Raw genomic sequence first — 15934 nt, 5'->3', positions numbered from 1 at the left:
CGGTTTGAACCATAAGGTCAGTGGTTCAAACTCACCAGCCGCTCCTCAGAAACACTACGTGTTAGAACCGACTTGAGGGCACTTAACAACACCATACATATATGTAACGCATGGTGTGCTAGTAAACCAAACTGCTTGCCAATAATAATTCAGTGGTGTCGATTTTCATAAGGCAGGGTGAAATAGACCATGACAGAAGATTCCACCACCAAGTGTCATCCAATAGAATCCTTCAAAATAGATGCTGCGATGGTTGTGTTAGTACGAAGCAACTATGAGAGTCAGTCCAAAAGTATTGTTACCAGGGTTCTAACTCATATACACAAGAGTGTATTCTAAATAACATGTGTTGAAACTTGCCTATGCAGTCAGTGGATGGCTACAGACAAGTTCTCTCAGTAGCAGTTTCACTAGGTTGCCTTTAAAAACAGCTTCAGTCAAAATGGTGACTTCTGAGGGTATCTGTTGAGGCACTTAAATTCAAAGCAGAGAGACCAGCACAAAAGGTAATGGTAAGACGTTTTGGGGATCCCAAAGGGGTAATTTTTATAGATTTTCTCTAAGGAAGTTAATGGAGGCTTATTATAAGAAGTTTTCAGAAAATTGAAAGCTGTATTGGTGACCAAAAGGGAAGAAGAGTTGCACCAAAGAATTTTTGTTTCATCACAATACACCTGTTCATTCTTTGAGAGTAGCAAGGATGTCCTACAAGAACATTGTTGGAAAACCCTAAAGGTATGTGACAAGGTTGTATTCTTTCATCATACTTATTCAACCTGTATGCTGAGCAAATAATACGAGAAGCTGGGTTCTATGAAGAAAAATGTGGCATCAGGATTGGAGGAAGACTCATTAACAACCTGCGATATGCCGATGATACAACCTTGCTTGCTGAAAGTGAAGAGGACTTAAAACATTTACTGATGAAGATCAAAGAGCACAGCTTTCAGTATGGATTACATCTCAATGTCAAGAAAACAAAAATCCTCACCACTGGACCAATAAACAACATTCTTATCAACGGAGAAAAGATTGAAGTTGTCAAGGACTTCATTCTTCTTGGATCAACTATCAACACTCACGGAAGCAGCAGTCAAGAGATCAGACAACATATTGCATTAGGCAAATCTTCTGCACAGGAACTTTTTACAGTGTTGAAGGACAAAGATGTCAGCTTGAGGACTAAAGTGCGCCTGACCCAAGCCATGGTATTTTCAATAACCTCATATGCATGCAAAAGCTGGACAGTGAATAAGGAAGACCATAGAAGAACTGGTGCTTTTGAGTTACGGTGTTGGAGGAGAATATTGAAAGTGCCATGGGCTGCCGAAAGAACCAACAGATCTGTGTTGGAAGAAGTGCAGCCAGAGTGCTCTTAGAGGCCAAGATGGCCAAACTTCGTCTCTCAGACTTTGGACATGTTGTCAGGAGGGAACAGTCGCTAGAGAAGGATATCATGTTTGGTAAGATGGAGGGTCAGAGAAAAGAGGAAGACCCCCCAGTGAGATGGATTGGCCAGGTGGCAGCATCGATGGACTCAAGTATGGCAACGGTAGTGGGGTTGGCCCGAGATCAGACATTGTTTCGTTCTGCTGTGCATCAGGTCACTATGAGTCAGTGCCGACTCGAAGGCACCTAACAACAACATCCACCCTATGGCACTAATTTTACCCCTTCAGATTTCTTCACATTCGCCAAACTCAAAGAACATTTCAAAGGAATATAATTTGAGTCCCTGGAGGACGTCCAAACTGCCATTTTGACATGGTGTAAGAATAAGAGCACAGAATTCTTCAAGAAGGGTTGTTGTTGCTGCTGTTAAGTCCCATCAAGTCAGTTCTAACTCATAGTGACCCTGTATAGGATTTCTGAGGAGCAACTGCTAGGTTTGAAGCACAGACCTTATGGTTAGCAGTACCACCCCAGGACCCCAAGGAAGGGTTAGAAAGATGGAAACAGTACCAAAAATGCATAGACCTAGACGGAGGATATGTCTAAAAATAATAGTTTCACATTTTGATTTTTTGTTTAATAAAGGTTTCTATGATTTTGTAGCAATAAGTTTTTATTTACCCTCGTATTTGAATACACTAAGTTGCAACACAATATATTAAATGTATATTCAGTAAATATAAAAATCCTATTCCTCATACCTAAAATGGGGTTACAACATGCCCAGTGAAGGAGGCTTCCTGCGGAGCCTCTGCATTACATAAGACTATAGGTGGAAGCCTGAACCTCATCCAGAGATGGGAAATTTCCACTTGAAAGGATGAGCAGACCAGCCTGGAGTGGCTAGAACAGAAGGTACTACTTAAAAGAAAGACCTCTAGGAAAAATACAAAACAATATAGGCAGATCAACTGTTACTACAAGAACAAACAAGTTGCTTGCCTAGGAGACATCAAGGTAAGTGATCGGGTCCCCGCAGTGTAAACCCCCTTTCAAGACTAAGTCTCAATGGGAATACCCGCTCTGATTGGTGACCATATTCGTCACCGATAAGGGGAAATGAGGGAAAAACAGCAATAAAGCTTCAAGCTAAGCCCTACAATGTTCAATAGACTCCCGTGAACCTGGGTTGGCCAGCAGTGTGGCCCAGAGTCAGTGGCATAGCCACAGAGGACTCGAGTGGAGAGTGAAGCGTCCAGCTGATAAGACAAGAGGACATATACACAAGAACACCCACACTTGCAGATTATACCCACTTGACCTGGCTTCAATGACTGGATAATCAGAGCTCAACCAGAAGAAGAAAGAAGAGGAAAAGAAGAATAATCTGATAGAACTTGACCTACACCTATGGATGCAGTAGCTCAAAAGAGGGAACAAATCCTTACAGCAAGGATCATTCCCACCCCCGCCATACACAGAGTAAACAGGGATAGGCAACCGAACATCGACTACCCAAAATGGGGGTGCTACAAAGGCAAGAAGTGACTGGTTTACAAGCTTTCACGAGGGAACCTAGATTCAGAGGGCGTGAAGGAAGGTAGAATTTCCACTGAGTAGTATCCAATCTGTCTAGGCGGGGCTGGTGAAATGAAATGTGGATGGGTCTCTTGTAATACAATAATGAATAATTGTTATCAGGACCGCTTGTAGTAAGGAGGGGAGTGATTAACTTTTCAGTCTAGGAGCGGAGGTCCCTGGGACCATCAAGGGAGAAGAGTCAAGAGCAGGACCCTACCTAGAGAAGCAGTGATGCCTGAAATGGAGGCAGAGACGATGACGTGAAGAGATGGAGCAGTTGAGGACTTTAGACCAAGAGAAGGAGAGGGGCTGTGCGCTGACGACCAGGGGGCAGTCTTGTAGTGTATACCCTTTGGTTGGTTGATGATGCATGGGGGGGATTGCAACCATGGCAATGAAATGATATACGATAGGATGAATGTAAAACTAATGTTCTTCCATGTAAACTATCGCATAATTCACAATAAAACATTTTTTTTAATCCTATTCCTCAACCCATAAAATATAAAGCAAAATCAACAGAATGTTTTCCAGAAATGGGGCTGACTTGAGTCCTTTTTAAAAATCATCACATGTTTTAGACCTAATGATGTCTGAGCCAGAAACATTTGGGACAGGAAAAGGTCCTGAATACTTTGGATAGTTGTCCACCATGTAAGTCCAACATAACCAAAGAACCTTGGTTCACTTCCATCCCTCACCAGGCAAGCATTCTCTAGATTTCAATATAGCAATCCCACAAAGCAGAAAAATCACACATTTCCAAGCTGCTGAAAAACTCTTACAAGAATTCTGACAGGAATTTACTATTCACCACCTAGATTAATGTTTTTAAGAGACAGCTCAGTCTGGATTTTCTTGAATCCACATGCATTCCAAACACCTGGCTCACATTCAGTGGTTTCCAGAGTCTCTGGGAGATAGGGAGACTGGGAAGGACAAGCCAACTTGGCATCTTTCCTGAAGGTAAATGGGGCTGGTTTTGTCACCTGCACAGGTGCAGACGCACTGTAAGCATGGAGACCGGATGCCAAAATGTTCAACTCTGCTCCACCATCCTCAATGTGACCTTTCCTCCTGAAGTTATTGGACCGCTTTTCTTCTTCCCTCTCCTCTACATGATTTTCCAGCTTGGAGAAGGTCTTCTGTTTGTTGCCATCTTTCGGTGCTACCAGAAAATCAAGCCTACCAAAGGTAAGCATTGATTCATCCCCTTCTGATTTCTGCTTCTATGTTGAGCCTAATCTTGCCAGTAATCCTCTAGCAGGGATCTTTCAGACAGGTGACTCCTATGAAGTCATTAGGAACCAGGTAGCATCAAGAATTGTACAAGGGGCCTTAAAGAGTCAAGGACTACTTTTATTAACTGCCTCCATTTCTGCATTCCAGCTGGGATAATCAAAATGGGTGCAGTGCCTCGTGGAATTGTAGCAATGTTTGCTTTGTCTATATGGGGAGACCACCACTTGTCTGTCAATTTGTCATACTGTGGAAGCTTGTGTGCAGCTTGTTGTGATGCCAGAAGTATTTGTAAATACCAGCAAGGTCACCCGTGGTGGACAGGTTTCAGCAAAGCTTCAAGACTAAGACAGACTAGGAAGAAGGAGAAGCAAACCACTTCTGAATGGTTAGCCACTGGAAACCGTATGAACAGCAGCAAAACATTGTCTTATATAATGCCAGAAGATGAGCCTCTCAGGTTGGAAGGCACTCAAATACAACTCTCCTCAAAGTAGAGTTGACCTTAATGACATGAATTTTTGAATGAAATGAAAGTTTTCCAGACTTTCATTTGCTGATGTGGCACAACTGAAAGTGGAAGGAAATAGCTGAAAATATCCTTTAATTGGAATGTGGGTTGTCCAAAGTATGAATTTAAGAAAATTGGAAGTAGTCAAAAATGATATGGAAAGCATAGATAGTATTGGCCATTTTTAAACAAACAATTATATGGTTTACTATGCAGAGAATATCAAATTGAAGAGGAATGGTGTCACATTCATCATGAAAAAAATTTTCAAAATTTATCTTGACATACAATGCTGTCTATGATAGGATAATATTCATATACCTACAAAGAAAACCAGTTAATACCACTATTTTTCCAATTTTATGCACCAAACACTAAAGTCAGTTATGATGAAATTGAAGAATTCTACCAACTTCTTCAGAATCCTGCTGTGAAACTGTAGGATAAGCACTGGACTGCTAACCACAAGGTAGGCTGTTCAAATCCACCAGCCACTCCTTGGAAACCCTATACATGGTCAATATGAGTCTGAACTGACTCGATGGCACTTAATAACAACATATGCAGATAACAGAACCTTGCTTGCTGGAAGCCAAGAAGACAAAATACTGATGAAGATCAAAGACTACAGCCTTCAGTATGGGTTACACCTGAATGCAAAGAAAAGCAAATCCTCATAGCTTGTCCATTAAATAACATCATGATAAATGGAGAAAAGGGCATTTTGCTTGGATCCAATCAACGTTCATGGAAGCAGTAGTCAATAAATCAAATGACATATTGCATTAGGCAAAAGAGCTCTTTAAAGTGTTAAAGAGCAAAGATGTCATTTTCAGGACTAAGGTGCACCTGACCCAAGCCATGGTATTTTCAATAGACTAATACACATGTGAAAGTCAGACAGTGAATAAGGAAGATTGTAGAATAATCAAGCATTGGTGAGGAATATTGAAAACACCACAGAGACTGCCAGAAGAGCAAACCAATACGTGTTGGAAGTACAGACAGAATGCTCCTGAGAAGCCAGGATGACGAGATTTTTTCTCTCATTCTTTGGGCTGTTGTCAGGAGGACTCAATCCCTGGAGAAGGACATCATGCTTGGTAAAGTGAATGGTCAGCGAAAATGAAGACCCCCAATGACACTGATTGACACAGTAGCAGCAGCAATGGGCTCAAATGGAACAACACTTGTGAGGATGGTGCAGGACTAGGCAGTGTTTCATTCTGGTGTACAGAAAGGTTGCTATGGTCAGAATCAGCTCAACAGCACCTAACAACAGCAACAAGTGGGGAGACCATGTAGGACTCAGAATAAGGAAATAGGACAGAACTGCCTTGGGCATTATCATTTTATGTTATGATTAGTTATGTGAACAAAGTGTCGGGGAAGTGTCTGTGTTCTTCAGGAACTGCTTCTCATGTTCTGGAACCAGGTCTGAGTCTCTGCACTCGCATTCCCATATGAAGGGAAGCATGTTAAAGCAATGAGGCCTAAAAACCCAAATCCAAACTGATTCTTCAACTCTGGTTACACTATAAATCATCAAGCAGTTGTTGTTGCTGTTGTTAAGTGCTGTCGAGTCAGTTCCAACCCACAGCGACCCTGTAGAGTTTCCAAGGAGTGGCTGGGAGTTTGAACAACTGACCTTACAGTTCAAACCAACTTTGCATTCCAGCACATTAACCAGCACATTAACCAGCAGATTCAAAGTAGTTAATCCCAAATAGCTACGGCAGTGCAGTGAATTATTTAGTATGTCTGTCTTTGTAACTTCCACCAAGCTACTTTTTTCTTAATTGGTCTGGGTAAGAGAAGGTGGGGAAAGATGCTTATAGCATTGTTTGTGATTATTTAGCAGGGTTAAATTTGATTGTGAAGACTTGGAAATCTAATAACAGGATTGGCTAATTTTGCCATCCTGTTGTTGTTGCTACGTGCCATCGAGTCACTTCCAACTTACAGTGAATGTGTATAATAAGGTTTCTGAGACTGTAAATCTTTGTGGGAGCAAAAAGTCTCTTCTTTCTCCTGCCATCCAGCTGGGTATAAAATGAGTCTTCCCAGCAGCAGTAGAGGGGGTCTCACTACCATCAAGGAACAAGAGCCAAGAGTAGAGCGCATCCTTTGGACCCCAAGATCCCTGCATGTTGTACCTTCTCAATCCAAGAAGGCTGTGACACCAGAGAAGCAGCAGAGGAGTGGCAGAGGGGCAGCAGCAGCAGAGCCAGAGCATAGGACAGAGCAGTGGGCTTTCCGGTCCAGGGAGTGAAGAACACTAAGTGTTTTCAGGCAGGAGGCTGGCTTGTGGAGTAGGGTGCCTCCAGGCATTTAATTGGGGATTTAGGTTTGCTGAGCCATGGAACTAGAGCCGAGCACCTTCAGGCTGAGGCTTACAGAGGACTGGAGTGTCCTTTAGACATTTATCAGCAGAGAGCAAGCAGGCAGAGGCTCAGACTATGGGCACAGTAGAGATGTTGTTCTGACCAAAGAAATATATCCTGAATATTTCTGATTCTTAATTGTAGCCTGTTCAATTCCCCCAAGAGACCCCATAATCATGTGCGGTCTGTGTCCTGAGTGGCCTTCTCAATGAAGGACTGAAGCCAGAGCAGTAGAGAGTGCTGTGGGAGGGATAGCTGGTGTCCAAGTGGTAAAGAAGACTGGAGGGTGGATGCATGTCTGATTTCAACCTCATAGGAACAGGCCAAGAACTGATGCTGATGGATTCTCCTTCTTCCTACTGTTGGAGTCAGAGGAGGTCAGATGCTGCCCCCAAACCATCTTTATAGCTACCATTCTTTTCTCTTTTTTTAATCCAAGAAACCCAACCTTATTTGGTGACACGTTTAAGTAGTTTATAACTCTAAAGCACTATTATATTATTCCTAATCACTTGGCTATTAATCAACTAGACCAATACGCAGCATCATAGTAAACGGAGAAAAGACTTACAAGGATTTCATTTTACTTGAATCCACAATGAACACCTATGGCAGGAACAGTCAGGAATTGAAACAATGTATTGAATTGGGCAAATCTGCTATAAAAGATCTTTTTAAAGTGCCACTTTGAAGACTAAGATGTATCTGACCCAAACTATGGTAGTTTCATTTCATATTCAAGTGAAAGCTGGACAATGACAAAGGTAAACCAAAAATGTAATCATGCCTTTGAATTATGGTTTTGGTAAAGATTATTGAATATACCATGGGCCACCAGAAGAACAAAAAAATCTGTCTTGGAAGGAGTACAGCCAGAATGCTCCTTAGAAGGGAAGATGACCACACTTCATCTCATGTACCTTAAGCATGTCGTCACAAGGGACCAGTTCTTGGAGAAGAACATCATGGCTCCGTAAAGTAGATGATTAGCAAAAAAACAAAAAAACCCTCAACGAAATGAATTTACAGAGTGCCTGCCAACCACAGACTCAAACATATCAATTACTGTGGGATGGCAGAGGACCAGGCAGTATTTTGTTCTATTGTACATAGGATCACTATGAATCAGACCTGGCTGGATAGCAACAAATCACTTAACCAAATCCTTCAACTGCCTATTTCCCATGAAAGTAACTGAGGACCACTTAAAAACCCTTTCTAGACCCTGAAGATTGTAGCTTATACTCTATAAGACAGTCACAGCTTCCGCTGATGGCATTTAGTATCTTACAGTTGTAAAGGGATGGAGTTCTGGTGTAGCACTGTGGGTTAGTGCGCTGGACAGCCAGGTCGCTTTGAACCACAAGGTCAGCAGTTCAAGCTCACCAGCTGCTTCTCGAAAACCCAATACAGGGTTGCTATGAGTTGGTAATGACTCGATGGCACTTAAGAACAACAGTTGTAAAGGGGGATTCTCTGCCCCTTGCGATTACCCAAAAATCTTGGTCGAGGAGTTAAAAACAAAACATAAATCCTGATCATACTCCAGAGCCATTTCGGCAGCTTTGGTTTAAAACTACAGTGGATTCATGGGAAAGACTCTAGCAGGACACTTCTCTGAAAGAAGTTTGGACATTTGTTGTCTAATTAGCCCTCCCACTCCACAGCTGCCTCCAAGAACAAATGGGAGAGAAGGCTCCCTGGTTCTAAGTTTGAATGCACTCAAGAGGCTGATACTAAGAGTCCCCACACTCTCAAGACCTAAAAAGAACTTCCCTCATAACACATATCAGAAGACGAAGGGGAAGCAGTTGTAAAACTAAGCTAAAGTGGCTTATTTCTTTGGAGCTAATGGATCGTAAGGATTCCAAACAGCTATGTACAGGATGAAGAATCTGTCACAAAAGCTTTTGATTCCTGAGATTGTGCTTCAGACTGTCAGATAAAGCAGCGGGCCCCCAGTGGGGTGGTGAACACAGCCTGAGCTGGACATGGCGGCACTCTACTCCTGCACCAAGTGCCACCAGTGCTTCCCCTTCAAGGCGCTGTCTCAGGGGCAGCAGCTGTGCAAGGAATGTCAGATTGCACACCCTGTTGTGAAGTGCACCTACTGCAGGACTGAGTACCAGCAGGAGAGTAAAACCAACACAGTATGCAAGAAATGTGTTCAGAATGTGCAGTTGTATGGAATGCCCAAGCCTTGTCAGTACTGCAACATAATTGCAGCATTTATTGGCAATAAGTGCCAGTGCCGTACAAATTCAGAGAAAAAGTATAGACCACCATATTCTTGTGAATAGTGCAAGCAACAATGTGCATTTGACAGGAAAGACGATAGAAAGAAGGTAGATGGAAATTGCTGTGTTGGCTGTGCACTCTCTCTTACAAATGGGTCCTTCAGAAGACCAAACAGCCAGACTGGCCACCAGGAGAAGGAGCAGTACAGTCACCACTATAGTGGCATTGCTCATTACAACAGCCAGAAAACACTTTGTACATCTTCAATCCAAAATGAAATCCCAAAGTCCAAGTTTGAGTCAATTACAACCATGGAGACAGCTTTTCCCCAGACCTGGCTCTGGACTCATCAGGCACTGACCACTTTATCATCATTGCCCAACTAAAGGAAGAAGTGGTCACTCTTAAGAAGATGCTGCATCAAAAGGATCAAATGATTTTAGAGAAAGAAAAGAAGATTACAGAGTTGAAGGCTGGTTTTCAGTACCAGGAGTCTCAGATGAGAGCCAAAATGAACCAGATGGAGAAAACCCACAAAGAAATTACAGAACAGTTGCAGGCCATAAACTGAGAACTTCTGAAGCAGGCAGCTGCCTTGTCCAAGAGTAAAAAGTCCAAAAACTCAGGTGCTGTAACTTTTCTGTGAGAGACCACCAGACTACCCAGCAACAGCTGATGGAGTGCTGGTTTGGGGTTGGAGAACTAACTGTTCTCCAGCTGTTCTGGGAGTTGCAAGCTTTCTTAAGAAATCTCTATTTCATTACAGTAATCTTCCTCGTGCGATTGACTGCAGTGGGCTATCTGGATGGGAACAACTGGTTTGTGCTGCGCTAGGACCGCATGTTGAATGTGTGTGGAGTTTGAATCTCTCGTTCTTTGTCTTTCACTCTTGGTACTACTCCTTAGGTTTGTTGGGGTTTTTTTGTTGTTGTTGTTGTTGTTTTGGTGATGTTTTATTTGTGGTGTTCACTGCTCATAATTATGTGCAGAATAACTTTTTCCCCTATCCTGCCATACCCATAAGCAAATATTTTGGCATTAATTACATATCACTGCCACCCTCTGACTACCACTTTAAGACACGGTAAAATGGAAGAGGCTTTCTCTCTCCAATAAACCTTTTGCTTCAGGGTACATTCTTGAGTATTTTTTTTCCAAGTATATTATGTATGAGCCTTGTACTGTGTATAGCCAGAGTTTTTTTGGTTTTTGTTTTTTTTAAAAAAGAAACTTTTTCTCAATAAAGGAATAATGGTAGTCTAGCTTGTTCTTATAAATTGATGCCTCTTGAAAAAATAGTCCTACTTTCCAGCTTTTATTAAGAACCAGATCTTTCTTGTTACCTTAGAGTCTTAAAAACTGATTGCTAAGGTAGAACAATTTAATGCATAACAAGTATGGAGTGAAGTGCCTTTGGAAGATTTCTTGGAAGAGCATTTAAGGAGCTACTTAAGGGAGATAGCAACGATTTGATGAACAGTCTTTGTCTTTTTAAGTAAAGGCAGAAAGAAGGGTTGTCCAGTTTGTACTGGACACTCCCCCTCCCTTTTCCTAGTTGTTTTACATGCTTGATTTTAAATTCTCACACTGCCACTTTCTTTTATACATATATGTATATATATACCCTTTATTTGCTCATATAACTTGTTACTGTGCTACTGTGAGCATTTTTTTCATATGAACAGATTCAAAATAGGACAATATTTGAACTACAGAGCATTTCTGGGGTCCGAATGAACTACTCAGTAAGGACTATGAGTTCATTTGAGAGAAAGGATATCACTTTACCTCCTCCCCAGGCCTCACCCACCCAGGCCTTTACATTCTGTTTGATGGGAATGCACTGAAGACAGGCACTTCTCAGGAACCGCTTGGTCACAGCCAGAATTGTGTGTGCCCTGTGCTTCCCTTCTTAACCCCTGTCAGTAGGCATATGGATTTACTTTTTCCAGAAGTGGGGATAGATTTGCATTACTAGCCATATTTTTAGGTCCTCTGTCTTGTTTGTGAAAGACTAGTCCAGACTAGGGATGTGTGGTGTGCCATGAAACTTAGCAAAACCAGCACCTTTAGAATCATTATCCCATGGGGGATACTAGAGTTAGAGGTAATCATGAGGGCAAATGACATATGTACCTCATCCCACCAAAATTATAGCAACGTTTAATTTGCTTAGCATTTCCAAGAAGCAAATTGCACTATCATTTGTGATAGCATTCTCACAATTGGAACCATGCACATAATTGGACAGAGATGTGGAAGTGGATGGCTTCCTTTTGATAAGAGGAACAATGGACCATGTTGCACATATATCACCCTAGTTGAGTCAATTCTGACCCATAGCGACCCTGTATATAGGGTTTCCAAGGAGCAGCTGGTGAGCTTGAACCACTGACCTTGCAGTTCAAATGGCTTTGCAGTCTGGCACACTAACCCACAGCACCACACCAGGACTCCCTAGGGAATGTGATTTTCCCTTCTAAGCAAGGGAAACAGCAATATTAACTAGTTTTGTAGCTTTTTAAATGAGAAACTTTTAGGTAATGATCTGCTGTCAGGATCAGATCATATTTTTCAGATGCATTGAGTACGGGGCAAAGATTTAAAACAAAACAATCATGTATTTTGGGTTTCCTTTTTTTGTTTTGAAGACTGAGAAGTTCTGTTACATGAAGTACGACAATATAAACACACACAAAGTTTTATACTAAATCTTTTTTAATGCCGTGGCATTTAATATATTAAAGCAAATCCACACATTTTCTAACGTTGCATAAATTCAAAAAAGGGAAGGAGAGACCTCAGTCTAGAAAATTTTGGTTTCTAAAAATCATGGCACTGTTTTACCATGAAACTGAGTACGCAACTTTTCGTAAAACCTTGTTTCTTTGTATGTTTGTAATGATGAATATTTTAAAACACAGGAAGGTTTTGGTTTGTACACACTTTAACAAATACGTGTTAATAAAAATTCATATTGATTCCAACAACAACAAAAAAAGGTTTTGATTCCTGAACGATTCTACCAGATAATGGAAACAGAAAAGGTGAGCCCTGACTCCTGTCTTCCTAGCTCCTTTATGGAGTCATGACAGGAATAATAGACCAAAGAACACTTTCAGACCCAAGGAGGGCAGGAGTTCTCACTCAGGAAGACTCCCTCCCCTAAAGCTTTTCTCTAGCCCTCCTTACTCCCAAAATGCAAGTCATCTTTGTTTATATATAACCCATGTTATATTCAATATTTCCCCTATTGTTTATGTGCAAGGAAGCAGATGGACCTTTCATTACTAGTACCAGAGAACTCAAAAAGTTCATATAAAAAATTCTATTTTCCCATAAACTTTTGAAGGCCCTTCATATTACTATTAGGGACGTTGGGAAAGCAAAAAATAAATGGTGGACAGATGATAAAAACAAAATCCATATATCAGCATATCCTAGGGGTACATTGGTATTGTTTTCCAGAATCAGGAAGTTTTGTATTAACTATTGTTTTCTTTTATACCTTTATAGATAAAACAAAAATGATCTACACAGCTGCTACAAAGGAAGAAACCATTCCAACAGCTCTGGGAAATGGCACAATGGTAAAATAAAGATGGTATGTGTGTGTGTGTATCATAATGTACAGTACATACATAACCTATAATACAAATGTCTTGATAGTTGTTATTTGGTGCTATTGGATCAGTTTTGGCTCAGGACAACTCTGTAAACAGAATGAACTACTGCCTGATCCTGGGCCATCCTCACAATGGTGAAGTTTGAACCCATTAGTACAGCCACTCTCTCAATCCATCTTCTTAACAACCTTCCTCTTTTTCACTGATTCTCAGCTTTACCAAACATGTCACCTTCTCCAGGAACTGGTCCCTCCTGATAACATGTCCAAAGTACCTGAGATGAAGTCTCACCATCCTCCCTCTAAGAAAAAGTGTGGTTGTACTTCTTCCAAGACAGATTTGTTCATTCTTCTGGCAACCCATGTTATGTTCTTTGTCAAAACCATAATTCCAAAGCATCAATTCTTCTTCAGTCTTACTTATTGTCCAGCTTTTTATATGCATTGTTGTTACGTGCCATCAAGTTGGTTCTGACTCAGTGACCCCATGCACAACAGAAAGAAATGCTGTCCGGACCTGCGCAAGCCTCACAATTGTTGTTATAACTTGAGCCCATTGTTGCTGTCATTGTGTCAATCCATCTTGCTAGGGGTCTTCCTCTTTTTCGCTGACCCTCCACTGTACCAAGCATGTCCTTCTCCAGAGACTGATTCATCCTGATAATATGTCCGAAGTGTGAGAGATGAAGTCTCATCATCCTGGCTTCACTTCTTCCAAGACAACTTGTTTTTCTGGCAGTCCTTGGTACATTCAATATTCTTCTCCAGCACCATAACACAAATGCATCAGTACTTCTACGGTCTTATTCATTGTCCAGCCTTCACATGCATATAAGGCTACCGAAAATACCATGGTTTGGATCAGGTGCACCTTAGTCTGCAAACTATCTTTGTTCTTCAACACTTTAAAGAGGTTTTGCAATATATCATTTGATTTCTTGACTGATGCTACCATGAGTGTTGATTGTAGATACAAGCAAAATGAAGTCCTTGACTAATTCAAACTTTTCTCCATGTATCATGCTGCTATTTATTAGTCCAGTTGAAATAATGTTTGTTTTCTTATATTGAGGTGCAATTCAGACTGAAACTGTGGTCTTTGATCTTTATCATGAACTATTTTAAGTCCTCTTCTTCACTTTCAGCAAGCAAGATTGTATCATCTGCATATTGCAGGTTTTTAATGAGTCTTCCTCCAATCCTGATGCCATGCTCTTCTTCATATAATCCAACTTCTCAGATTATTTGCTCGCATACAGATTGAATAAGTATGGTGAAAGAATACAGGCCAGGAACACACATTCCGTGTTTTTAAACCATTCTGTACCCCCTTGTCCTGTTTGAATGATTGACTCTTGGGTCTATATGTTCATGAACACAATAAAATGTTCTGAAATACCCATTCTTTAAAATGTTGTCCATAGCTTGTCATGATCCACACAACTGCATGATCAATAAAGCACAGATTAATGTCTTTCTGGTATTCTCTGCTTTCAGCTAAAATCCATCTGACATAAGCAATGATACCCCTAGTCCCATGTCCTCTTCTGAATCCAGCTTGAGTTTCTGGAAGTTTCCTGTTGCAGCCATTTTTTAATTATTTTCAACAAAATTTTACTAGCATGTGATATTAACGATATTGTTCAATGATTTTTGCATTCTGTTGGATCATCCCTCTTTGGATCCAAATGTGGATGGCCAGGTAGATAGCTGTCTTCCAAATTCCTTGGCATAGATGAGTGAACGCCTCCAGTGTTACATCAGTTTGTTGAAAGATTTCTATTTGTATTCCATCAATTCCTGACACCTGGTTCTTTGCCAATGCTTTCAGTGCACCTTGGACTTCTTCCTTCAGTACCATCGTTACTGATCATATGCATATGAGGTGTGGAAATACCATGGTTTGGGTCAGATGCATCTTAGTCATTAAAGTAGCATATTTGCTTTTTAACCATTTAGAGAGATCTTTTGCAACAGACTTGCACAATGCAATACCTTTGATTACCTGACTGGTGCTTCCATAGGCATTGATTGTGGATCCAAGCAAAATTCATTTCTTGAAAACTTCCAATTTTTTCTCCGTTTATTATAATGTTGCTTATTAATCCAGTTGTGAGGATGTTTTCTTTATATTGACGTGTTATCCATTCTGAAGACTGTAGTCTTTGATTTTTATCAATGAAATGCTTGTTTACTTTCAGCAAGGTTGTGTCATCTGCATATCACAGGTTTTTAATGAGTCTGTCTTCCTAATCCTTATGCCATGTCTTTTTCATAGAATCTGACTTCTCATACTATTTGTTCTCAGATGAGGAAGTATGATGAGGTGATACAACCCTGAAGTATATACTTTTCTTGTTTTTAAAACAAGAAGTGTCCGTTTCTTCTGTTTAAAAGATTCCCTCTTGGTCTACATACCTACCGGTTTTGTTATTGTTAAGTGCCATCAAGTTGGTTCCAAGTCATAGCAACCCTGTAAAGGGTTTCAGAGGCGTGGATGGTGAACTTAAACCACAGACCTTGTGGTTCAACCAGCTTGCAGTCCAGCACATTAACCCACAATTAAGTGTTCTGGAATCCCCATGCTTCACAATGTTACCCATAACTTGTCATGATCCACAGTCAAATGCTTTTGCACAGTCAATAAAACACTTAATACCTTTCTGGTATTCTCTGCTTTCAGCCAAAATCCAGCTGACATGAGCAATGATATTCCCCATCCCACGTCCTCCTCTGAATCCAGCAGTTCTGTGGTTTTTGGCAGTTCTATGTCAGTGTACTGCTGCATCAGTTTTGAATTATCTTCAGCAAATTTTTACTTGTGATATTAAAGTTATTGTTAATCAATTTTCCCATTGTTTTACTATCTCTCTTATAATGGACATTCAAATAGTTCTAGTCAGTAGGCCTCTGGTATGCTACCTCCTAAAATGGCTTAACAGTGACTCTGGATCATCTTTTGAT

General features: G+C 40.9%; 1 protein-coding gene and 1 pseudogene across 1 annotated transcript in view; both read left to right on the top strand.

Moving 5' to 3' along the window:
• SLC10A1 (solute carrier family 10 (sodium/bile acid cotransporter), member 1) overlaps positions 1-12944 on the top strand; it is a 67298-nt gene extending 54354 nt beyond the window's left edge. Inside the window, exons 4-5 of the mRNA XM_006865617.1 lie at positions 3971-4167; positions 12862-12944. Coding sequence (XP_006865679.1) covers positions 3971-4167; positions 12862-12944 — 280 coding nt within the window. The remainder of the gene's footprint in view (positions 1-3970; positions 4168-12861) is intronic.
• Positions 9099-9991, top strand: LOC102833141 (annotated as a pseudogene).
• Positions 12945-15934: the final 2990 nt, after the last annotated feature.

This window comes from Chrysochloris asiatica, unplaced genomic scaffold, assembly GCF_000296735.1.
Source record: "Chrysochloris asiatica unplaced genomic scaffold, ChrAsi1.0 scaffold00079, whole genome shotgun sequence".
NCBI classification, from domain to species: domain Eukaryota; kingdom Metazoa; phylum Chordata; class Mammalia; order Afrosoricida; family Chrysochloridae; genus Chrysochloris; species Chrysochloris asiatica.
Note: the sequence above shows the minus strand (reverse complement) of the source record. Positions and strands in the feature narration are given on the sequence as shown.